Raw genomic sequence first — 26478 nt, 5'->3', positions numbered from 1 at the left:
TCCATTCTTTCGGCATTTTTTTTGCACACTAGCGGGTATAAACTCGAATCTTATGCACGAATGAGGCGCGGCTGCCGAGCCCTGAATAGAACGTATCAATGCACTAACATCCCAATTTTATTATTATCTGCTTGCCTACAAGATAACACACATTGCTTGAAAACAATTACGAAATTAAAAAACAATTATGAAATTTAAACTATTTAATGTGAATAATTATAAGATAAATCAAAGTTAAACAATGAAACTTGTTTTATTTGGTTGTCTGGTGATATATTTGTTAGTGTAAGTAAACCATTTTAAACAAACCTTTGTACAGTAAAAAAACTACGATAAAGAAGGTTGACAAGGATTAGATGTGATTTAATCGAAATATATTCCTACAAATTGAGCTGTGTGTTTTTCCTTGGATAGTTTCTTTTCAACAACGTTGCTGTGTCTTATTCCATAAACCATTTTACTTTTATGATTTACATAATTTTTGTATATTTAAAGGCTCTATTAGAAATGATTTAACAAGCATTTCTTTTTTATTCCTCAGTGACACGGCCAATGGAATTTCTTCAAAAAGCAAAACATTGAAAAGAAAGGTATATTGACTTTTTACACAAGGTGTCTGTTGAGCATTAATTAGCCCCCCCCCCCCTTCCCCCTACCTTATTTTTTCTCTTTATGCCTAATCGCTTCGGCCCTAACCCTGAGGGACTACCCAGTACCCCAAATAACCTAACCTACAGGTTGGGGTGCATGTGCTCAATAAGATACTTTGTGTGAAAGCGCCATGGTATTTAATTTTTCACAAGTATTTTTTAATATCCTATTTCATTTATTTGTTTATATTATTTTGTTTATTATAATCATAATAGTGGCTGCGTCTCTAGTATCTAGTTAGGGGTTTAGTATTCAAAGATTGAAAAAATAACCTTAAACCATCCAAGGACTTAAATCTTAAAATGAGATTTGGGATTTATGTGAAGCTTCCCTAAAATGGAGAACTCAATCGGTTCCGGTAGTCATCGAAATCCTAAGCTTTAGACAAAAAAACCTTACTGCTTTATATATTAATCACTAGCAGCTGCATCTAGAGGCTCTGTATTCGAAGGAGTAAGGAAAGAATAGCCTAAAACCAAACTTAGATATCAAAATTAAATAGACTAAAACCATCACGGGACCTATGTGAAGCTTATCTAAAATTGAGAACCCAATCAGTTAAGTATTTTTTGAGATAAGACAAAAAAACTTACTAGCTTATATAAATCATTTTTTTGTTACAGTGTGATACCACTGTAACAACGCCTTCAGAATGGTTTGAGGCTCTGAAAGCAATTCTAAATGGAACCAGTGGTAAGTTATAGTTATTACAAGTTTTTACGACCTTATCATCTAGTTGCTCAGTATTCAAAGGGGAAAGAGAAATAGCCTAAAATCATCTCAGGCCTCAAAGTTGAAATTTTATTAGTCCAAAACCACCCTGGGACCTTCCCTAAAGAGGAAAACTCTGTTATTGAAATCTGAAGCTTCAGACAAATCAAGGGGGATGTGAGCTTTGGGGTGCATTATAGACCACCAGACGGGTGTATTTTTTGACCACCCCCACTTCCATAAATGTCCACCTTTTACATAATCAAATTTCTCAAAAGTAAAAAATTTCAAGAGGATGTTTTATTTTTTTTACCCTTTTGTTAGTTCTAGGGGTTGTATCAGGGGAGTGTTAACCCCTGTCAGGGTGTTTAGAGTTGGCATCTAAGAGGAGTGTATTCACCCCCCCCCCTTAATTTTGCCTTGTGCACGCCCTTGGTTGAATATAACTTTTTTATTACCTCTAGCTTAGAAATATTTTATAAATACATAGATTTCTACCTATAATGAAAATACTTATATTTTATTTAGATGGACAAAGTATTTGTGCAGATGAAGACTTAATGGTTAGTGTAGAAGAAGGCGTTGAACCTTTACCTGACACTTTAAGGTTGAACTTGGATGTTAAGCTTACATCTGTCTAGTTATATCTAGTTTCCTAAGGATTGGTTTAATAATGTGCATCCATAATTATTAAAACAAAATTACCCCTTCTGCAAATTTAATCAGTTTAGGCACTGCTCTTTGGAAATGATTATTTTTAATCAAAAGTACCCTAAATTGATTTTAATCATCGAATGAGATAGCATGTTTATAAAACGGTGAGTATCAGTATAATTAACCAGGGATCTAATGGGATAAGACAAAAGCCAACAAATTAATGTACATCCCCAATGATTTTACACAAAATTAACCCTTCTTTGATTCAAAATTAATGTTTAAAACTTTTTACCACTCAACTTTAAGAATCAACCAATCAAAATTCACTATTTTGTCCCTATTTTCTAAAACTTTACCTAATGAACATTTAAAGGACAAAATTAATAAAAAATAAATAGTTTTCAATATCTTTTTAGTGGTAGTGGTAGATTTTGGTCCTGGTGTTCTGGTAATGATGCTTTGGATTTGTACCTGGACTTTGCAAAGGTTTATTTTATCTAAGCTTATCTATAATTATGGTCGTTCTTTTCCTTCGTTTATATTCTACGAATTAAGTACTGATACTCTATAGTTAATGTTTGTTTGTCTTACTGTTTGATTTTATAGCTTCGATGTTATGGATGACATGTTGTCATTCTTGTTTTTAACAAAAATTTTGGAAAGTAAATTTTAAAGCTGCCTTTAAATTATAAGTAAATAAGGTACCATTAAGAAAAATTTTGAGTGCTATTTATTGACGAAAGTGGACTTTTCGTGAACGAGAGCTGTAACTTGATTTCTCCTATGATTAATTTGATTTTTGAAAGCAAAATATTATTCTAATGTTAGGATGCGATAAATAGTGGTGGAGGGGTGAATGAGCTGACGATAAGAATAATGAACTGGGTTGGGATACCAAATGATGGAGCCTTGGATCCTGAGAAAACATATCAATTGGCAGGTTGTTATCTTATATTTTTTTTATATTTCCCGTATCGCTTTGAAATAATATCCGGTGGATTTGAACCGGTTCTCAGCCATACTGACATAATTATGTCTAGCATCGTATCATAGACAATTTTCCACAAATATTAAATGGTTTTAATCATATATTTTTCCATTTTGATATCCGCAGAAATATGCCTATAATACGATGCGATAAATAAATATTTTTTCGCGTGACACTATCTGTACACAAATAACAGTAAATAAAAAAGATGCTTAAAACTATTTTTTTTTAGTGACAGTTCCTCCTTTAGTTTCCACGAATATAAAAATATAAAATCATATGGTTAAAATAATTTTTTTGCCAGTGCCTTAGGCATCTTTGGGCTGAAAAACTAGTTTTAATCTTCTAATTTTGTATCCGCGGAAAGCTGTTAGTGTTTATAATAGGATGCGAGAAACAACTATTATCCTTTTATATAAAGTAGTATGATTTTTGTTGTCTGTAGCTCAAGATTTCAATTACTACGGAACTAATTCAGTTCCCTTTTAGGGAAGTTTCACACAGATTATGGCTATTTTTAAGAATATTTTAGATTTAAGCCTAGGTATGAATTCGGCTATTTTTGTACCCTTTCTTACACCTTTTTTCAAAGCCCCAAGTGATTATTTTATCCCTTTTAGATTCTGGCAATCTTTATCAATTCAATGGCAAAATATCTTAATTTCAATGGAGGCATGAATCTTTTTAGTGTTTTCCAAGAAGATCGCAGACACAGTGGGCCCTTTCAGTATTTTTCAACCAACCTGGCAAAACTGGTTCAAATATTTAGAAAGGTGGGTGTAGTTAGTATATTAAACAGCAAAGAGAAGACAATTTAAAATACTAGTATTAATTTTATACAAATCGGTGTTCGATCACAGTAAGTTAGATTGTGTTACAAATATTGAAATTCACAAAATTATTTTGGCTAAAATTCTGTTTAAATTTAGGTTTACCCCATGTTCATATGCCAATGGAATGAACACTTGCTTCGCTCCTATCTCAATAAAGTTTACAGACCAAGTACAGACAGCTCTGGAATCTCTAAATGTATCGCAGGTATCATATACATACTCATATGGTGCAGAATGGGGGTGTATCCACCCCCTTGGTATAATTAATGGGGTTGAATACACTCCTGTTAACTATAGATCCCCCTGATACACCTCCTTCCCAAAACAGCCAAGATTGCCAAGGTGAAAAAACCTCACTCCCTTAAATTTACAACGACCAAGACCCACTAAATCATTCGCCTCGATTTTGGTCTAAGGGGGGAGTCTTTATTTTCAGAACCTGGGGAAACCCTGGGCAGCAATAAGCACGTCACTGGTTTGAAGAAAGAATTTTGATAGATGATTTGTTAGCTTCTGTACCTATTAGGTTTTTATTTTCAAAGAGGAGTATGCAGATGCACGAACTTGACGAGTGATTCTAAGCTCCTTCAAGCAGTGATTCTAAATGTTTTTTTTTTCTTGATAAATATACTAGGGTTATGTTTAAAATCGTCATAACAATTTAAAAAAATAAGTTTCACCATGGTTTTTTTTATGAAAATTTTTTGAAATGTTATGCATTTTTTTGGCCATATATAATCTAATGTCAAATGTTTTGTCGAGTTCAAACTGCTGTGACACAAAAGTAAACTTTTTTCAATGAAAAAGGTATGGTAACTTGTAATATTGTAAACAGTTTAATTGGTGTACTTTAGTAATTTACAGCTTTTCATTATGTTTTGGTGTGCTATTTTATTGAACATTTGAACTCACAAAACATTTAATAAAAAAAATGCTGAACATTTCAAAGTTTTTATTATGGAAAAACATTGTAACATAATTAAATTTATTTTAGTTGGCATAACTATATCAAGCATAATCCTAGTATATTCACAAAAAATACATAATCACTACTGGAAGGTGTTTAAAATCACTTGCTCTTATTCGTGCATAGTCCCCTTTATACCATTATATTGTCATATGATTAATGTTTAGGTAACAGAATGCCAGTCAAACCTGAAGTGCCAGGATAACACCTGCCTACCAGATTTCTGCCAGATGGAAGCTATTCTTCAGGAAATAATGTAAGATTTTTAAACGCGATGCTTTTTATAATCAGTAACTGTTAGCTTTTTTCGTAACATGTTGAAATTGTCCTATCGATATCACACTTTGCATGATGATTCCTTTAACAGTTAGATATGACTAAGGTATCGCAGCAACTCTATAACGTTACTAGAAAGTTCGTATATCTATTTAAAACCTGCTGATTTTTTTACTTTCTTGACAACATATCTTTGTGTGATATAGTTATCCTATTTATCTGATTGTAGAAATAATGATTTTTTTTACAAGTGTTATAAGCAAAGCATCTCTATAATCAAGTTCTAAAACATTGATTATGTTCTTCAACGGTATCCTGTACTTAAGCAGTTTTGCAATAAATTTACTTACAATCTTTTTTATACCTATAAATTTTTGTTTCGCTTATTCAGTTCTGACACTCTACAGGTGTTTCCTACCGTTTAAAAGCTTCTTTTTGTCATCCTTATTTATTACTAATTAAAGTATTAATATCATTGAAAAAATTGATTTTATTTTTGTTATTGAAAATATAATGCGTTTAGTGATGATGTTGGTTACTTTACAGCTGCTAGATTCTTTGCCAATGGAGAAAGGAAGAACATTTTCAATTTAAAATTGCAACATCTTAAAAAGTCTTTATTTTATGTTTATGATTCATTGCTCATCCCTTTTGATAATTTATTTCAAAATGGGTGGAACGGCTTTTTTACCACTTTTTCTCACTTATCAGCTTATACCAATAACGGAATTAATTAGCAAAAAATTTCGAAACCCTTCAGCTGTCGTTAGGGGGCAACATGTCGTAAAATTTGCCCCCCTCCCCCCCAAATATTATTTAAAATTTATTTCACTTGTTAGTTAGACCTTATACCTGCTCACTTATAACCCCTCACGTATGGTCCCTCAGATGTCAAAACTTTATTTTAGTGTTTGGCCAAAATGACTTAGCAATTGTATCTGTAAGTACGTCTAATAACACCCTATGCTATTTTTAAAATCCTAGAAAATTTTTTTTGCAAGAAAATTGCATAAATTTGCAACCTTTTTTAGAACCACTACATAACTCGAGTTTTAAAACTTTTTATATAAAATCCTTTTTACAAAAAATATCAATAATTACTTAAAATTAAACCTGAAAGAAAAGAAATCTCATTACACGTGTTAATTTGCATGTTTTAGGTCTTTTTTTGAGGAAAGTATAACTTCCACATTTTTGACAATAATTATATTTTTTAACATTTCAAAGTAAAATATAATAAAACTTAAACGATTTTTCTTGAATTATCAGTTGAAAATTTCATCAAACATGCAATTTAAGTGATGAAAATTTAATAAAATCATTTTTTGAATGTTTAGAATTACCAATTTTCTACATTTAAAACAAACTGTTAACAAAATTTAAAATCATTCTAATATATAACTTTAAAAATCAATAACATTTTATAAAATGATGTTTTAAAAAATAAATCATTAAAAGGTATTAAAATGCATTTTAAGTTGCTTAAAATTATAACGAGAATATCTTTTTACACTTTATTCTTTGTAATAGAGATTAATCGTAATTTGCTGAAAATGAAACATTTAATAAACTAATTGAATCTTTTTGTGACCATATTTAAAATTTTTAATTTTTACACTAAGGTGTTTTTTAATAAAAATCTTTGTTAATTTCTGTTTTACGACAAAAAAAGAAAGGGACTTTTTTACTATTTCTAGGTTATCTTATGCAATTTAAACTATATAATATGAAATAAATTTTAATTGTCTTTCTTTTGAGCCACAAAATACTGTAAAATGTAACATATATGCAAAAATAACAATTTTTTTAATGAATATTATAATATCCTTATATGACATTGCGTCAGAGCTTATTCTTTAGATCATATGTTCATGAAAAGTAGCCATAACTTGGAGGGTTGCACTATTTGTTAGAATATTAAATAAACTTGAATGGTAAAAATATTAGCATATCCTTTGTTAATTCAAATGCTTTAGGTATATTATTCGGAAAGTTAGTTAAAAAAGAGAGCATTTGCTGTGTATACTGTTGAAAGACTTTCAAAAATGTGAATTACAAAGCAATCCTAAAAGATCGGGCCGTAGGCAAGTCTTGGTCGATTGGGGGGTACGGGGGTTTTCTGATAGCAATTTGCGTTATTGGTATACAAGGTAAAAAAACAACATTTTAAAGAAATTCTTTAAATAAAACCCAACGTGTATTGGCAGTACAAACATCTTCATGCTAGCAGACATATGTTTATCAAAATTAAAGAAAAGTATTTCCACAAGAAAAATTATTCAGGTTTCTACTTTATAATTTTAAATATTTTTTTTCTGATAAAATGTTTGACATATATCATATAATCATTTACCAAAAAAAATATTTTGATAATTTAGATTTCAGAGAATATGAAAACCCTCAAAAACTAAGACGACATTTTGCATCTTCTGCTATGACATTTAAGAAAAAAAATTTAAAAATCAAAATTTAGTATGAAAACTATTTTTATCGATTTTTCTGAAGGTATTATCGTATTCTATGGGTTTTTCATTATCATTTACTTATATCGAAAGTGCCAAACATTGTACCCTAACTTATTCATTTAATAAAAAACCAGCCGTGCCCTGTCTTTTTACAGCATATTTGCTTTTTTTGAGTTAATCTGTATAACTTCGGACTAGGACATATTGATGACATGTCACAAGGTTTATTTTGCTCTTAGCTCAATGAAATTAATCATCCCACAGACAATAAAAGAGGACTATCTACAAACAAGAGCACGTGATTCTAAGTACCTTCCAGCATTGACCCTGAGTATTTTCTTTCAAAATATAATAGGTCACTATTAATAATTAATATATTGACGAGAAAATTTATGTTTCACCACTTCAAGTTGAAGAAAAGTAAAAAAATGTCCAGCATTTTTAGTCAAAATTCTATCAAATGTTTTGTTGAGTTCGGGGTGTCTTTAATTGTCCATGTTGTCAAATCATAAAAATTATAAAAAGTCAAAAGCACATTTACTATATCTCATATGTATGTTTAAATTAATGCTAATATGGATTAATTTACAATCTATATAACACGAGTATTCGCATATGTATCATCAAATATCCATTTATTAAAAGAATTAGCTTCATAAAAGTTTTCAGAATCAATTAAAATACCTACAAAAACATGGTGAAACATAAATTTTCTCGTCAATACAATAATGATATATGGTGACCTATTATATTCTGAAAGAAAATACTTAGGATCAATGCTGAAAGGTACTTAGAATCATGTGCTCTCGTTCGTGGATAGTCCCCTTTCGTTGCAAAATGTTTTTTGTACATACTAACTTTTCATTTGCATTCTTAAGTTAATTTTATTTTATTTATTTGGATGGTTTTGTTTAACTTTTTTATGCAATCAATATTGAAAATGGATTGAACAGGACAGCCGCTGAGGCAAGGGCTTTCTTTTACACCATCTTTGATTGTACCTGGCTTTTTACAGGTATTCTCTTTTTTTTTATCTGAAAATTGTCTGTAGTAAAAAGGAGGGGGGGGGGATTTTAATGCAACCATCTCGTAATCAATGTATAAATGGCACTTAGAATTCGAATTTTGATCTGAAATTTTGCATGAGTAATCCTTGGTAGGTCTATTTTCCCTAAATCGAAAAAAAAGTTGAAAAAGTAACGGCTAACGGCTCAGCCGTTTAGCCGTTTTTTGGCTATTTTTAGGGCAAATCTGTCATAAATTACGTAGAAATCAACTTTTTGAAACATATTTTTGCTTTAAATCATGTGAAATGATACAAAAAAACATTTTTTTAGATTTCTAGTACCAGCAACTACCGGCTAGAACCGTTTGAAAACGTTTTGGATCGGAAAAGAGCATTATGTGGAGAGAGGTTTCGTGATGGATTTCGCTTGAAAATACCCAACAAATGGCTAAACGGATGAGCCGACAGCCGTTAGCCGCTACTTTTCCAACTTTTTGTTCGATTTAGGGAAAATAGTGCCATTTATACATTGATTACGAGATGGTTGCATTAAACCCCCCCCCCCCCTTAATATTATTTTATCCAATATATTTATGTATCCCAATATTATAACCATAAGATTTTTTCAGTGATAAAAATTTTTTTTTTAATGTCTTGTTTAAATATTTAGTAATGAAATTAAAAAGTAGGTTGGGTTACATTGTTAACTGGGTAGCCCCGCAAGGTTAGGACATCGCTGGTATTGACCTTGTAGTGTTAGGTCCCCCGCACAGGGATTGGGCACAGGACACAATTTTTAATTTATTTCAAAACATGCACTTTATTCCTTATGCAATTTTTAAACTTGTCAGGTAATGGATATTCTAATAACGGAGTGCAGGACACAAGCAAAGAGTATATTGTGAGAGGTGATATACCCCTGAAAATGCTGGCAGGACAAACTTACATCCTTAAATCCCCGTCAAAGGTAAGATGCGGAGAACATTTTTATTACATGATATTAAATTAATTGGAACAAATTCCTTTCCGTTTATTTTATTTCATAGTAAATGGAAAATTTTGAGATTGGTTATTTTTTTTCATTTTTTGTTAATTTAAGTCATTTTAGGTTAGATTATTTTAGATGGGCCTAGGTATTGTGTAGATCAACAAGGTTAGGGCGCCACAGGTATAGGTCATGTAGATTTGGGGCAAACCATGGTCCCGTAGGGGTTAGGCACAGGACAAAAACTTACCCCTCCCCCATAATTTTACATCTTGGATAAATTATGAAAACCAGTAAAAAACTAATCAATAGTTAAGTTCCACGTTGCACAATGTACACTGATTACGAGAAGATGCATTAAATCTATCTTCATTTTTGTCAACAGTAGTTAGTCCTGAAAACACATTTTTGTGAAATAACAACAATAGGTATAAACTTTGAATAATTATAATTATTAGAAACAGATTGGAAACAAGAGCACTGTTATTAAAAATCCTCAAACAAAAGGTAATGCTTTGATATTATATCTTATATCTATATAAATCAATCATATTATCATTATTTCTCGTATGATTGTAAAAAAATCATGAAATTAATACCAATTTTCCTAGCTCGGTGATTTACTTATCCATAAGCAAATGTTAATTGTTGATTAATATTTATTTTGTAATTTCTTTTTGCAGATGACGACTTTAACAATCTACTTATGCAGTTAGGTAAGATACTGTTAATTTTATCTAGCAATTAATCTTTATAGATGGTCACAAATCCAAACAATTTCCAATATATTATTACCGGTTTTAATCCAGATTAAAAAAAATATGCATAGTATAATATATAGTGTCCCTCCCAAAACATAATAGTAATAATTCCTGTTCTATTGGCCCCGAGTTTTAAAATTTTAAACGAACAAAACAAATTTTTAATTGTAAAGAAAATCTTACATTTGAATATATGTATTGTACTAAGAAAGGTTCAAATTGAACATGGAATTCTTTGAAATTTTAATATATTATTGAACAATATCATTTTAATATTTTTTTATTTAATTATTTAGATTTGAGCCTTCTGTGTGATGCTAGTTTTTGTCAAGCAGATCAGGTAAGTGCATTGTTTTTTTTTTAAATCTATTTGAAAAGACGAGTGAACGGAATAAGGGGGGGGGGGGAGTTCTGACACATTTGCGTAAACCTGGTGTATAGGCTTTATCTTTGGACTGAGAGGATAGGTTATTAAGGATAAAATCATTCTTACATGATGAATTTCCCCCAGATTTAAGATTTTTTGGATAGGCCTCCAGGTGGTCTCTGTACAGGTAAAAATGCAAAAAAAAATTTAAGAGTTAGATGTCAGCTTATGAGACAAAATATGTATGTTTTTTCTTCAAATATGTGAATAACAATCAAAAAGAAGCATATTTTGTTTTATAAGTTAACCTCTAACTCTGCAAAAAAATCTTAATTTTAATTTTTACCTGTACATACAGAGACCACCTGGGGGCCTGAAGCTCCGGAACCTGGAGGCTTATCCAAAAAATCTTAAATCTGGGGGAATTCATCATATAAGAATGATTTTATTTCTAATAACCTATCTTCTCAGTCCAAAGATAAAGCCTATACACCAGGTTTACGCAAATGTGTCAGAACCCCCCCCCCCCTTAATAACGGGATAAAAGATGGAAAGACATTGTTGTACTTTGTATAACAGATTGTCGGACAGAATTGTTTTGGTGAGGGGGAAAGGGGGCGAATTGTTACAAGTTAAAATTAACTTGAAAACTTTAGTGTTTCTTTTGTTTTGTAGCCCTTCCATTTATCCTCCATCGTCATTTACTCCAGGTGACTCCAGGAAGGCTGCTGCTTCAATGGGTTTTTCCCAGAGTAATTTAACTGTCAGTGTGGTGGGTTTAGCAGGACAGTTGAAAATATGTTTGGTGTCGTGTGGCGTCTGGTTACAGTTAGGGCAGATAGTAGTGTTTCTTTTCTTGTGCGTTTTTAGTTAGGTTTTAAAAAAAGTAAAAGATTTCTTCCTCCATTCAACTATTTTGTTTTACTTTTAAGCAGTTGTAACCTAACAATGCAATGTGAATAGTTTTCTCATATCTAATATGTCTCCTGTTAGGTTTATTTGTCATTAAATTTTTCATGTGCCTCAATACATTTAATTTTTCATTATATTTGTTTAACAGAAATACAATCCTGTTTGTGGTACAGATGGATTTACTTATGACAATGCCTGCTTTCTGGCACAGACCAGGTATTATCATTAATAATCCTGTATGACGTATGTGGCACAGATGGATTTACGTATGACAACGCTTGCTTTCTGGCACAGACCAGGTATTAATATTAATAATCCTGTTTGTGGCACAGATGAATTTAATTGTGAAACTGCCTGCTTTCTGTCACAGACCAGGTATTAACATTAATAAGGGTATTATGCCATTTACAATTTCTAAAAGTAAACTTTTGAGTAAAAGTAACACTTCAACTCTGAACTACTTGGATAACTATAACAATAGTTTTATAACCAGACAATTTTTATTATGTCAGATGTGGTGGAAAATCTGTAGAGTTGTACAAACCTGGTGCCTGCCATCCTGATGCTTGTCAAGCTAACTGTGGCCGCCAGAAAAATCCTGTCTGTGGCACTGATAGGTTAATATTTTTTATTGTTAAACACCTAATTTACCTTCATGTAATAATGAAATACCAGTTTGATAGTCTTTTAAATGTAAAAATACTGAAAATTATCTTATAGTAGCGGCTGCGCTCCTAGATGACTTTAGAGACTACACAAGGGAGGGGGGCGGAAAAGTCAACTCTTTACACTTTACACAGGGACTTCCAAGAGGAAGGGGGTAAAGGAATGATTACCCCCGCCCCCCCCAAAAAAAAGCTTGGACGTCCTTGTCGCTATGATTACCCCCCCCCCCCAACACCCCCTCCCCCCCAAAAAAATAAAATAAAAAGCTTGAATGTCCTTGACTTAACATTTTAGATTTATAAAGAAAAAGTTTTTAAAAAATTAAAATTGTGGTGAGGTTTTTTTTTCCAAAGGGTGATTTCTTTGTGGAGAAACATATCGGTCAAGTAGTTATCAGCGAGATTTTTAAGTACAATTAAACATACATCCTCTTAATTTTATATAAGGATTACAAACAACAAGGTCCCTTTAAATAATGCCAATAGAATTTCTATTAACATGTTTTTCTTTACATTATAGGCAGAGCTATAGCAGCCTTTGTAGCTTGAAGAAATCATCTTGTTTGGCTAAACAGAAAAATTTACAGGAATCAAAACTATTTTGTTTTATATGGAAGTCTATATTTAATTTCATTTTTTTTAAAGCAAAAAATAGTTGGGTTTCTTTTAGGAGGGTAGTAGTAAACTCCCCAAAAATAGTTTCAAACCTTCCCTGGAACAATGAGAAGTTACATTGTAAAGAAGGACCATATTGGTTCAGAGGGTAGCAAAAACCTTCGATTTAAAAATACAGACAAACTCAAAAGTATCCTAATTATGGCTGATTTTTTTGCCTTTAATCATTAGATGCAATTTGACTTTAACAACGCGTTTGATACAAAAATAATAATGATAGTTTTGATTACCATTAAAGATAAATGTTTGGCACAATGGTAAATGTGGAGATTGTAACATGATCTGTACAAGGTTAGTTTCATTACTTATATTGTTGAGCCTCTTTTGTAATTTAGGTAGGGCAATTAATAAATTCGTTCTGCTATTGGTTAGCATAAATACATAGTGGGTAAGATTAGAACATTGTCGGGTTGCACCATTGAATAAGTTGGCTGGTCAAATTCAATCAATAATTTTATGTAAAGGAGAAGAATTTTGGGGTATAGTCCCTTTCGTGGCAACGCCCCTTAAGGAGCATTTCTTTGTATTTTCACATTAGCCTTTCCCCTATTTCTAGCCTCTGCGGGGGGCTCTAACCCTGCGGGGCCAATTGCCTTAGCCTGCGGGGATCACCTAACCCAATATAACCTATCAATGGCCATTTTGAAAATACTACGAATCGCCTCCTAAAGGGCGTTGCCACGAAAGGCACTATAGCCGAATTTTGTTTATCGTTATTGGGGATATACATCAAATTGTTGTCATTCTATTATCCCTCCAGATCTCTGGGTTGAGAAAGTAAGAGTGTCCAAATTTTCCACTAGTGATTTTAATCATTAAAGGGGCAATATTGTCTATCATAATGACGAGCAATGAATTTTTGGTCCTGGCTATTTCCCCATTAGGATTTTGTTTTGTTTTTGTGTTTAGAGAATTTTCTCCAGTCTGTGGATCAGACGGACAAACCTATGCTTCTCAATGCGAACTTGAATCTGAAACTTGCAAGAAAGGAATCCCAGTATGGTAGGTTTTCAATATTTATAATAGTGACATCTTTTAGTACAATTATATACTATAAGTATTACAAATTTTCCAAGAATGTAACTCAAAGCGCATCCGCTCGTTGGTTGGTGGGTGATAGGTTCGAAAATTAACCAAACTTTGCGTGGTAACTAAAGAAGTCCTCTCTCCTGGTTTGTCAGATGCACTGAAGAAAATTTGGAAGAGGGGAGAATTCTTTGGCCGAAAAACAGACACAACTCATTACATTGCATTGTATTAGTAGGACTTTCAGATTTGTTTGTTTCAAGAGGATTGTCTTAGTCCGATATTATCAAATAGATTGAGTCTAAATTAGAAAAAAAATTGGGTGTCGTCTTATTTTCAGAGAAGCTTTTTTTAGGTTATTTTACTTTATGTTAGGTTAAGTTAATTTAGGTGAATGCCCTGCAGGGTTAGATCCTGCGGCGGGGTCTAGAAATGGGGAGAAAGCTACTGTGAAAATACGCAGAAACGCCCCTTAAGAGGCGTTGCCACGAAAGGGACTATACCCAAAAATTCTAAATGAATGTATTACAGGAAAGTATCTGATGGAATATGCTCTGCTAATGTTGCTGGTAAACAAGGCGTGAAAATAATCTTTGACGATGGAGTACTTACATAATATGTAATTTTATAATCATTGGTGCTAATCTAATCTTATAACATTTTATCATGTTTTTATCAATAATATACTTGCAAACTTTATATTTTGTTCTTAGATAATATATTTACTAACCAAATAAGAGCTGAGCAAACTAACTTTCTGTGTTTGAATCTTATTGTTGATAATTTCCATCTATCCTAAGCAATGCGGTTTCTCACTTAGATGCCTAGCGTCAATAAAGGGAAGGAAAGGTGGTGGTAGATGGATAGTGGACAATTTATTGCCACGTCTCGCGGTCATGCGTCATATTTGAAGGGTGACGCAAATTTCAGATCTCGTTTTTCGCTGATTTTTCTTCATAAGATAAAAGCGATGCTTGCAAGATTAATTAATTTGCTATAAAATAAAGATAAATTTTTTTCAAATCGCTAAATCATGGATCTGAAATTTGCGTCACCCCTCCAACCTGAAAGTGGGGAAGAGAATAAGGGAGGGGGTAGAACCGGTTATAATAATGTTTTGTTTTCTTGACTTTAAATTAAAGTCTATCGGTAGATGACTCTTAATTTCATATTTTTCTTGGGCAGGTGGAGGAAGCCTTGTCTTAAATAAATCTTCCCTGGACCATCATTGTCCAAACTCACGGTTAGTTTTTTATTAAATGAATAAGTTAGGGTACAATGTTTGGCACTTTCGATATAAGTAAATGATAATAACAAAGCCACAGAATACGATAATACCTTCAGAAAAATCGATGAAAATAGTTTTCATACTAAATTTTGGTTTTTTATATTTTTTCTAAAATGTCATGCCAGAAGATGTAAAATGTCTTCTTAGTTTTTTGAAAGGATTAATCTTCTCTGAAATCTAAATTATCAAAATATTTTTTTTGGTAAATGATTATAAGATATATGTCAAACATTTTATCAAAAAGAAATATTTAAAATTGTGAAGTAGAAACCTGAATAATTTTTCTTGTGGAAATAGCTTTCTGCAAATGTTGATAAACATATGTCTGCTAGCATTAAGATGTTTGTACTGCCAATACACGTTGGGTTTTATTTAAATAATTTTTTAAAAATGTTCTTTTTTTTACCTCGTTAAATAAAATAGTGAAGGAATCGAAAATTGAATCTGATTCGCTTATAGTCGGAAATTCATTATGAAACAGGGGACATGCACAAAATTTTTGAGCCCTGATCGAATAGGAGCTGAGATAATAGGGGGGCAGGCGCCCGACTGATAAGGGTTAAATAGAAGTTGATTGAATATTGGTTGGAAAAGGTGATCATTAACCCCCCCCCCCCCCCCCTCCCATTCGACTAAGACTCGCCTACGGCCCGATCTTTTAGGATTGCTTTGTAATTCACATTTTTGAAAGTCTTTCAACAGTATACACAGCAAATTCTCTCTTTTTTAACTAACTTTCCAAATAATATACCTAAAGCATTTGAATTAACAAAGGATATGCTAATATTTTTACCATTCAAGTTTATTTAATATTCTAATAAATAGCGCAACCCTCCAAGTTATGGCTACTTTTCATGAACATATGATCTAAAGAATAAGCTCTGACGCAATGTCATATAAGGATATTATAATATTCATTAAAAAAATTGTTATTTTTGCATATATGTTACATTTTACAGTGTTTTGTGGCTCAAAAGAAAGACAATTAAAATTTATTTCATATTATATAGTTTAAATTGCATAAGATAACCTAGAAATAGTAAAAAAGTCCCTTTCTTTATTTGTCGTAAAACAGAAATTAACAAAGATTTTTATTAAAAAACACCTTAGTGTAAAAATTAAAAATTTTAAATATGGTCACAAAAAGATTCAATTAGTTTATTAAATGTTTCATTTTCAGCAAATGACGATTAATCTCTATTACAAAGAATAAGGTGTAAAAAGATATTCTTGTTTTAATTTTAAGCAACTTAAAATGCATTTTAATCCCTTTTAATGATTTATTTTTTAAAACATAATTTTATAAAATGTTATTGATTTTTAAAGTTATATATTAGAATGTTTTTAAATTTTGTTAACATTTTGTTTTAAATGTAGAAAATTGGTAATTCTAAACATTCAAAAAATGATTTTATTAAATTTTCATCACTTAAATTGCATGTTTGATGAAATTTTTAACTGATAATTCAAGAAAAATCGTTTAAGTTTTATTATATTTTACTTTGAAATGTTAAAAAATATAATTATTGTCAAAAATGTGGAAGTTATACTTTCCTCAAAAAAAGACCTAAAACATGCAAATTAACACGTGTAATGAGATTTTTTTTCTTTCAGGTTTAATTTTAAGTAATTATTGATATTTTTTGTAAAAAGGATTTTATATAAAAAGTTTTAAAACTCGAGTTATGTAGTGGTTCTAAAAAAGGTTGCGAATTTATGCAATTTTCTTGCAAAAAAAATTTTCTAGGATTTTAAAAATAGCAAAGGGTGTTATTAGACGTACTTACAGATACAATTGCTAAGTCATTTTGGCCAAACACTAAAATAAAGTTTTGACATCTGAGGGTCCAACCGTGAACTGTTTAGTGGGTAATTAGTTTTTTCGATACAGTCACACAGACAGACATGTTACTTCTTTGTGGATATACTAATGAGACCTATAAAGAAAAATATTTATTAAAAAATAATTATGTACATAAGTCTAATACAACGCTAATCTAATATATTTTGGTTATAACAATTTGGTATTTATATAGGTATTTTATATAAATGTCAAAATAAGTTATATTACACTTGAATGTTGTCTAAAGATCTAAAGAGGTTTGTTCTTATGAAAAATAAAGATCTTCTTAACTTTGTTGTATCTGTATTATCAGTAGAGTTTTCATTTCTTGATGTGCTCGAATGGCCTCCTTAAAAAGTTTATTTAGAATTTGTAATACAACTTTTCGGAAAATACGCGAAAAAAATGACCCCATTGTTAGTTATGTCATAGATCTACATTTAGGATCTGTACGTACATTCATCCATAACTGATTGCTCATATCGTGGATTGAAACATGTCAGAGGTCTCGATTTCAAACTTGGCACGATGATTCCAATAGCAAATCGGTACAAATTAGAAGGCATAGCAACTCAATTATCATCACAAATACCAAAGTTTTTTGTCTGAATCTTAAGATCTCAATAACCACTGAACTGATTAGGTTCTCTATTTAAGGAAAGCTTTACATAGGTCATGTGATGATATTAGTTTTTAATTTTCAGATTTAAGATTCTAGGATGGTTTTAGGCTATTTATCTAGCTCCTTGATGCTAGGGGCGTATCTTTAGTTAAACTATAACTTACCATGCTCCCTATTGGTCTCCTGGTGATCGTCATCTTGACTGTTTTCCAAATCTTCACTGGGATTCGGGTTGGCTTCATTACATTTTGTATGATAAGAATCCTAAAATTTTATTTATCGAATTAATTTGTTAGTATGCATATAAAATACAGACATTAGGCTTGGGATAAAATCGAGGGGATATGTATGAACGGAGGGAAATCCTTATTTAAGAAAAACAGGATGACTGTTTGTGTGTTTTGCACCAAACAATCCTACTAAATACTTGACTGATATAATTCTCCTTTATAGGTCCAGGAAAAATCAAAAGAACTATATGGGGGAGTCTACTTCATAGAGAAATATCTAGTCGAAAAATCCCCCCCCCCCCAAAGAAAATTTAGTTTCTTTTTAAAAATGAAAAACCTCCTTCCTCCTGTTACCCATAGAGGCTTTGGGAACGTATCCGAAGGATGAAAAAAAAAATGTTATGGTTGTTGCTCTAACCTTTGTAAGTTGAAAAGAAGAATCTTCAGATGTTGACCTCTTTATTGTTCCTCTCCCTTTCTTAGGAACATCTCTGCAAAGTAATTATGTTAATACTATTATATGTATATAGTGTCTGAAGCTGAAGATCTCTACTGGACTGATTGATTTCTCCTTTTTAGGGAAGCTTTACTTAGGTCCCGAAGTGGATTTAGACTATTTTTATGCCAATTCTCTACCCCATTGAATACAGATAAAAAGGGCAGCCGCTAGTATATATGAAGTAGTAAGAAATAGTACTAAACTGATTAGGTTCTCTATTCTAAGGCTTTTTTTATTTTAGGATTTAAATCTTGGGATGGTTTTGGTTTAGGCTATTTTTTAAGTCCTTCTGCTCTTTCGAAGTTGAGGATGAATGTCGTTATACTTTCTTTTCCCAATAAATACTACTAAACAATTTTATAAAATGTATTTCCTTGTTTTAAAATTAAGCTTCTAATAGAAAATTATCTTACTTGAAAATGATTTTGATGATTGCCTCCTGGAAACTTGGTGGATCTATAGTTGGATCTCGTACCATTCTAAAAGTTAATTCAGTTATTTAATAAAACATTTAGTCAGCCAACTCTTATTGCACTACTTTCCAAGTCCTTACTGTGAAATTTCACCCTATTTACATAATAGCATTTAATAATATTAAGGCCTTAGATCAGTACGATGTTACTCAGACTAAAAATCAGGCAACTTGACGTTGTTGTACAAAATTCACTATACATTAATTTTCGAAGGTAAAAAATTGTGGCTTAGAACTAGACCCTTACCTACGAGGTTTAGATCCTGGTGCTGAACTTGGTGAAGGAGGAACGGTCACTGAAAGTAAAATAGTTTTCCAAAGCAGCTTCGTTATAATTGACTGTTATTGGAATAAAGCTAATGTCACGTGAAATAGAGTTATTTTTATTGCATAGTATTATAGACATCATTCTGCGGATATTAAAATGAAAAAAAAATATAAGATTAAAACCAGATATATTTTAATATTCGCGGAAAATTGTCTTTGATACGATGCTATACATGCTTTTTCAGTGTGGTTGAGATCCGGTTCTAATACAGCGGATATTAATCGGTTTCGAAGCAATACTGGCAAGTTATTTAAGGGCGCTAATAATGGTTGGTCAATTTGTTAGTTTGCTATTGTAATTGTGGTTTATTTACTTTTTTGGCTATGTGAAAAACTCATATGAGATGGCTATTTATTGTTTATCTTCCCTAAAAGTGCCTAGGCCAGGTCATGTCATATTATATAGGGCTAGCCCCGCCGGATTGGAGCACCACAGGTATAAGCCCTGCAATGGTAAGGCCCTCTTCTAGGATTAGGCATAGTAAAAAAATTTAATTCCCTAGTGCTCAATACACGCACTTTGAGGGAAAGCACCATCTTACCTATTTTCAAAGAGTTATAATCTGGCGGGAAATCAATTGGATACTCCTCAGGTATCGTTTCCTCAGTAGGCAAACTGGGCTGGACAATCACCTGAAGTAATTTTCACTGGTAAATACGAAAATTTCTTCCATAAAAAGATGAATTACTATTGCGAGATACAAATGTAACAAGTAGGAGGAATGCATTGTCCTCTCAACAGGCACAATTTTGAGAATAAGAGAAGATCATATAGAGTTGGTTGTCTAACAGGCGTTAATTTGATTGATACCCAAAGCTTAGAGGAAAGGAAGGATTTTAGATGTTATTCAACTGATTAAACGGTTTACTAAGTTCGAAAGTACTAAAATTTACAATTAAATTCTGTTGATGAAAACAAATGTTAATCCCATGAATAAGCCCATCCAAGAAATAGATTTAATACCCTAGATAATCAATCAGACAATAGTTCGTTAAACTTATAATGAAATTTTTTTGATTTTGTCAAAGATGATTAAAATTAATTAACATGCAATGAATTGTTTATTCAATATAATTTCCCAATCAAAGCAGACTTATTATGTATGGATGAATAACAAAATTACGTCTACTAAATGTGTACACTTTCTAACTAATTATTGGTTGGATTGTTCCTATAATTTGTTACCTTTGGCCCAATAAAATGATTGTGCATTCAGACTTTCTATATTTGAAAGAGCGAAGCGCTGAAAATGTCATGTGTGAGTATGACGTCAATAAAATACGTATATTATGCATCTCTTTTTACGGGTTTCCTTTCCAACTTCTCTCATCCCTCCTTTGAGACATATTTTTATAACGTCACACATGAAACTTTCCGGTGCTTCTGAAATAGCTATTGTGAAAATTGTGACCTGTGAATTTTTGTGTGCATTATAGCAGCTACAAATGATGAACTGAACCATCCAGGATCCGACTGTGAACCAAACATAACCCAACATCAACAATATCATGCTTAGAAAGCATTTCTCGATGATCTAAATATTATAACGTTTGAAATTACTTGATAAATTAAATACATGCCCAAAGTTTAAAAGTTATTTCGGGTATAGTCCCTTTCGTAACATCGCTCCTTATGGGGCGATTCTTCGTATTTTTTACAGTAGCTTTTCTCCTATTTCTAGCTCCTGGGGGGGGGGCTCTAACCCTGCGGGGCCAATAACCTAACCATGTGGGGCAATCACATAACCCAATATAACCTAAAATAACCTATAAAAAGCCATTTTAAAAATACGACAAATCGCCCCTTATGGGGCGATGTTACGAAAGGGACATTTGACTTTAAACTAAACTGGTATCCAAAGTTCTATAACCAATGTTATCACATTCATTGACTAAAAACTTTGGGTTCCTTATTGGATTTTTATTGTTTGATTCTAAACTGGAAGTGTTCAAACTTCCCAATGAATAAATTTAGTCTACAAGAGGGGTGATTTATTTAGTTTTTCATAATTCGGAATGTTTTATTTAACTTCTAATGTTACCCAAAGATAAATGTGGCAATCCTTGTAAATCACACAAACTGTTTTTTTTTTGTCAGTTGCCGAGCCCTGTAAATTCATAACATGTTTGTACAGATATAATTAAAACTTTAGGCTTACCGTTTCAATGTCAAATATAAGTTTCACATGGTAATCCTCGGAATTCCACGGACTGAAAAAAAAATACATAAAAATAAATTCTTTTATATTTAAAACCTATATTATAATTTTTTTCGGGTGAATAATCTCTTTTACTCAAACTTTTTCTTACAAAATTTTAAAAAAGTATGAAAAAAATTGAGTTTTTTTTCTCAACTGTTTGAGAGATTATTCTTGACAGGTAGACAGCTAGGTTTCTTAGTCCTTTATTGAACAAGGTTAATCCAAATTTGTAATACTTATTTATCGCATCGTTTCAAAGACATCTTTCTAAGAAAAATCATAAGATTTAAACCAGTTCAGTTTAGAAGACCTGGCTAATAAAACTGGTATTATTTTCATGATTTTTATTTTATTATTCGTTAAAAATTGTCTGTTTTTTTATTTTTCGCCATACATGATTTTCAGTATGGCTGAGAACCGGTTCTAATCCAGCGGATGTTTATTGGTTTTGAAGACAAGAAAATTGTTACCCAACATCGTTATCCCCAGTAACATCAGGATCTTCATATATAAAACTTTCAAGAATAGTCAATCCATCCTAAGAAATTTCATTATTCTAAATATTCTAATAATAACAAACTTTGATAGTTTTATATGCTATTAAATCAATATAAGACTTTGTTTATAATCTCATTATAATAATATCGTTAATGTTATATAAACTAGACAGATAAACTAGCTCTTAAAATATAGAAATTATAGGTAGTTGAAGAAAAAACTAGTAAACAATATTATTTGCTCTGTAAAATTTTCTGCATAAGTAACTAATTTCAGTATTTTTAATTGTAGAATGAATTGATTAAAAAAACAATCTGTCCATATTTCGAAAGTTTAGTGTAAAACAATTTATCAATTACAATACATTAAACTTTGAATTCTAACAATAGAATACGTGGATACATTGATAGGGGAAAATTTCTCGTCATTTGAGGTGGCTAATTTGGACCTCATTTATTGGTTAATTCGTTCATCCAGTAGCACGTTAGGGGTTGAGTAAAATCAGGGGAATAGCCAGCTGCGTGTATCACTTTATTGTAGTACATGTAAATTTGGTGCAACATCCAAGTAATAATACATCTATTATTGTAATTAATTCAAGAATAAATATTACCTTAGATTTTAAAATGAAAATATCTTCTTCTATTGTGTTATTTAAAACAGAATCTAATTTTTGAAGAAATAACATTTAACAAAAAATAATAGGGAAACTTGGTTTCGTGCCTTACTTTTTTTAAACTTGCGGCTGCGCCCCCAGTATCTAGGGGCTTTGTATTTAAAATTGTAGGGCGGTAAAAAATAGCATGAAACTATCCAAACACTTATATTTAAGATCAAAATTGACTAAAACTTGCCAAAGATCTATGTGAAGCTTTCCTACGAACAGGAATTTAATCTGTTTAGTAGTAATTGAAATCTTAAGCTTCATACATAAGAAGTATTTTAACCTTTTTCAAAACTTTCAAGATTTTAAAATATATATTCTCAAAAATTCTGAAAAAGGCAAAATCGTCAATCGCATAGCAATTTTGGGAGCTTCGTTTTTATAGATGTATAATCATTGACTTTCACTTTTTAAACCAATGTTTTTTTTCCCTGAATAATTGTTTAGTTGTGAAAGATCTTGATCATTTACCGGCGGTATGTACATTTTTATATTTTTAACACAATAAAAAAAGTTCTTGTTGATGTAAATATCAACTCTTTACAGTAAAGCTTTTCTTTAACTTGTTATTAGTTATACTTTTGTGTTGTTTCTTCCAGTGGAGCTCTGGTACTACTAAATTTGTTGATTCAATTATTCTAAACATAAATTTATGATTATTAATGTATACAGTTTTATAACATGTATAGGAAGCCATGTTGATCTTAAAATACTGTATTGTCTTGCAATTTTTTTTTTGTTTATATTATATAACATTAGTGGCTGGGTCCCTAGGGGGCTATGGAGGACAGAAAAATAGACTAAAACCACCCCGTGACCTTTGTATAGCTTCCCTGAAATGTAGTGCTCAATCAGATCAGTAGTTATCGCAATCTTAAGCTACAGACAAAAAAAAACTTTCACAGTGGATGCTTTTAAATCAGATGAATCATCTTAAATAAATTCAGATGGATATTAAATACTGCAATAGCGCTACTTCCATCTTCATCTAGACAGTTAAACAACCTGAACTTAATCTCAAATGTAAATTATGTCTAGCATCGTATTATATCCATTTTTCTACAAATATAAAAACTTATTTTAATCTCATAATTGTACATTTTATATCCGTGGAAAGCTGTTTATAATACGATGCGAGAAATCAGACAAAACTAGCAAATACTGTTAAATAAAAAATGAAGATTCGGACAAAAACCACAAAAAAATATAATAAGATATGTTAAGAAAATTAATAGTAAAGCTACTTTTAATTTCATTTATAGACATAAAAATCAATATGAAATTTAATTTTGATACCTTTAACCACCCCTCCGCCTAAAAAAATGGAAGTTAAGAGACTCCCATTTGGTGATTTTTACTACTTATCAAAAATTATAATTTTAAACCTTAGATCCTTGAAATATAAGTATATAAACATGATATTACTATACGATATTTATATCGATATAACAAAATATAAATGTTTAACATGGAGGAAAGAAGAGTGCATTTATATTTGATTGTCTGGCTTCCTTTACTTAAAAAGATTTATCTAATCACAAGATAATTCCAACATTATTACTTCCGGATATTTTTAAGTAGATGTCCAAGTTTATAATGTATTTTACAGTATGGCTTTGATTACAGCCGGCTCTGAGCCTTACTGAAAATTCATGTTTTGTATCGTATTATAGACTATTTTCTACGAATAATTAAATCAATACCAGCTTTGTTGATCTGGTCCGTTAGCCTCTCGTGCCAACAAACCTGGAATTGGCTTTATAATTTTCAGTTCTCTATAATCGCTAAAATCTATCTATTATAATACGTGCGATAATAATTGTTATTCTTGTACTTGAAATTCGTAGACATATACTAATATTGCGTCATACTAACGCCAGGTATAACTGCCAGAAAAGGAAATAGTGCTCTGGATAACAATAACTTTGATTGCACGAAGTTAGTCTAAAAGTCCTAACTTTGCATATGAGTTGTGTCAGTTTATTGGCAAGAGCATTTACCATACTTTACTTTTTATATCATTTACCTGAAAGAGCTGCAATAGGTTACAATTTTAGCGTCTCTAATATGACTCGGTTAAAAGTAGCTTCGGAATTATTATAGATTAAATACTTTTTTTATGATCGATAATTAAAAAAAAACTTTTCAAAGGACATAATAATAGCCGTATAATTGCCTTTTTATAACCTCTGCTAACTTTTTTTCAATATTCGGGCCATTCAAACGAACTCCAAACTAAACAGAATGTATCTTAAGGGTTTTTTATAATAAAAAAACCTTAAGCTACCTAACATTAACTTCTTAAAGACAATTTAAGTATTATTATATTATCAGCCATCGATAGTAATTAAAGAAATAAGTTCTAGATAATAAAAGATTACTTAAAACTTTAAATTCTGATATAAAATTTACGTTTTAAATATTTGCAACGCAGGGACAAGGGAAAAACAATGAACACTAATATACTCAGCTTTTATGTAACATAAGTCAAAACTAATAATAATAAATGATGGTCAATTTAATTTTGAGTTGTAAGTTTTAAATAATAGGAAATATAATTTAAATAATTAAATCTGGTTATGTGTTGTAATTTATATAAATTTTAAAAGCTTAGCAACTCTATAACTATTACCAGAATATCCGTAATTTCATTGGAAATACATCATCCTATTCATATGATTTTTAGAATACTGATTAATCCGAGGACAACAAAGAACAATGTTATTAACAAATCATCTCTGTAAGGATATCCTAAAAATGTAAGTCCTTAAACAGTATCCTGTTTTCCTTGGCTTTTATGGATTTCATCCTCGTCTTCACATTCAATCGTAAGTTGCAATTTTTAAATTTCTCGGTTTGGGTAACTAACGCAGTAAGATATATCTAATAATCGTCTAATCACTGCGCGCTGGTTTGAAAATGATAGCTTTAATAACCAATCTTATCATATCAAGGATGACAACCGCAACTAGACAGAGTTCAACAGACATACGTATTTAATCTAGAGTATGGAAAGGCTGCGCTTTTAATTAGATGTTATTTTTAAATATCATTATATTTTTTATGTTAAAACATAAAGCTGCACATACTCCTAATTTCAAATATCCATCCATCCATCCATACATAATTTAAAATATTTATTTAATAGATGTATAATTTTACTTTCCTAGAATGTTATATAAATACTTTGGATGATGTAAATACACATTACAATTGGCTTCTTCAATATTATACTAACAAGGATGACAATATCTATAAAAGCAGAGCTCTGAAATGGTAGGACAAACAACTATTATCACTTGTGGACTTTTGGTAACACCGATGCTTTGCTTAAAATATTGTACCTTGTTGTCCTTGGAATCAGTATTCCAAAACTCAGATGAATGGGGTAATTAAATCACAAAAAATGTTGTCTTAAAGTTAAAAATAGACTTACAGAATTTTTAGTAACGATTATAAAGTTTTCTAAAACGCAATTAACTGAAACATGAATCATCCTACAAAGTTTAAAAACAATGGGACAACTTTAACATGTCCAAATTAACGAAAAGGGTCTAATTATTGAAAAGCTTCGCTTTCTTAATATGTAAATGAATACGTATGCATCCAACAATGTTCAATCAAAACCCCAGATTTTCTTATTTTTAAGAAGTATTTAGAACTCAGTTACACTATTTAGTGGTTACTTTAGATTTTTATGTATGTTTATTCATATATTAATAAATAATGTAATGCTTTATGTTGTTAATTATGACAATTTAAACATCAGGCATATTAGAATCGTCGACATATTCCATATATTTTAATCAAGTAGATGTCTAAATACAACAGAACTATAAGATATTAATGACACCTTGAAATCAGCAAAGCGTTTAATAATTTTCTACTT

The 26478-nt window shown here is 31.0% G+C and overlaps 2 protein-coding genes across 4 annotated transcripts in view; one reads left to right on the top strand and one right to left on the bottom strand.

Annotated features, from left to right (window-relative positions):
- Positions 1-14644, top strand: part of LOC145322039 (uncharacterized) — a 55944-nt gene extending 41300 nt beyond the window's left edge. For all 3 annotated transcript variants that reach the window (XM_080163793.1, XM_080163792.1, XM_080163794.1), the window contains 20 exons: positions 542-590; positions 1275-1344; positions 1891-1969; positions 2436-2505; positions 2848-2959; positions 3696-3780; positions 3937-4045; positions 4975-5063; positions 5607-5659; positions 8504-8563; positions 9406-9521; positions 9998-10046; positions 10223-10255; positions 10597-10640; positions 11728-11795; positions 12092-12196; positions 12765-12831; positions 13158-13210; positions 13829-13921; positions 14477-14644. In XM_080163793.1, the coding sequence (XP_080019919.1) occupies positions 542-590; positions 1275-1344; positions 1891-1969; positions 2436-2505; positions 2848-2959; positions 3696-3780; positions 3937-4045; positions 4975-5063; positions 5607-5659; positions 8504-8563; positions 9406-9521; positions 9998-10046; positions 10223-10255; positions 10597-10640; positions 11728-11795; positions 12092-12196; positions 12765-12831; positions 13158-13210; positions 13829-13921; positions 14477-14561 (1489 nt within the window). In that variant the 3' untranslated portion in view covers positions 14562-14644. The remainder of the gene's footprint in view (positions 1-541; positions 591-1274; positions 1345-1890; positions 1970-2435; positions 2506-2847; positions 2960-3695; positions 3781-3936; positions 4046-4974; positions 5064-5606; positions 5660-8503; positions 8564-9405; positions 9522-9997; positions 10047-10222; positions 10256-10596; positions 10641-11727; positions 11796-12091; positions 12197-12764; positions 12832-13157; positions 13211-13828; positions 13922-14476) is intronic.
- Positions 14645-17173: 2529 nt separating this feature from the next.
- Positions 17174-23005, bottom strand: LOC145322041 (uncharacterized). Its single transcript, XM_080163795.1, has 10 exons — positions 22539-23005; positions 21898-21965; positions 21386-21437; positions 20639-20761; positions 19769-19859; positions 19147-19195; positions 18841-18906; positions 18347-18419; positions 17863-17962; positions 17174-17425 (listed from the first exon to the last, which is right to left on the bottom strand). Exons 1-10 carry the CDS (start codon positions 22611-22613, stop codon positions 17301-17303), a joined length of 822 nt encoding a protein of 273 aa, XP_080019921.1. The 5' UTR covers positions 22614-23005; the 3' UTR covers positions 17174-17300.
- Between the last annotated feature and the right edge of the window lie 3473 nt (positions 23006-26478).

The sequence above is a fragment of the Acartia tonsa genome, chromosome 6 (genome assembly GCF_053477335.1).
Source record: "Acartia tonsa isolate MP-2025a chromosome 6, ASM5347733v1, whole genome shotgun sequence".
In the NCBI taxonomy this organism is placed as follows: domain Eukaryota; kingdom Metazoa; phylum Arthropoda; class Copepoda; order Calanoida; family Acartiidae; genus Acartia; species Acartia tonsa.
This window is presented reverse-complemented; position numbering and strand designations above follow the sequence as displayed.

What these genes read in the sequence shown, in the direction of transcription:
- LOC145322041 (XM_080163795.1), bottom strand. Translation starts at nt 22,613, where the DNA reads ATGTTATTTCTTCAAAAATTAGATTCTGTTTTAAATAACACAATAGAA. An exon ending in TTTTCATTTTAAAATCTAAG is followed by an intron (nt 21,966 to 22,538) that starts GTAATATTTATT and finishes GAAATTTCTTAG; the next exon opens with GATGGATTGACTATTCTTGA. An exon ending in GGAGACCAATAGGGAGCATG is followed by an intron (nt 17,426 to 17,862) that starts GTAAGTTATAGT and finishes AAACTTTTTAAG; the next exon opens with GAGGCCATTCGAGCACATCA.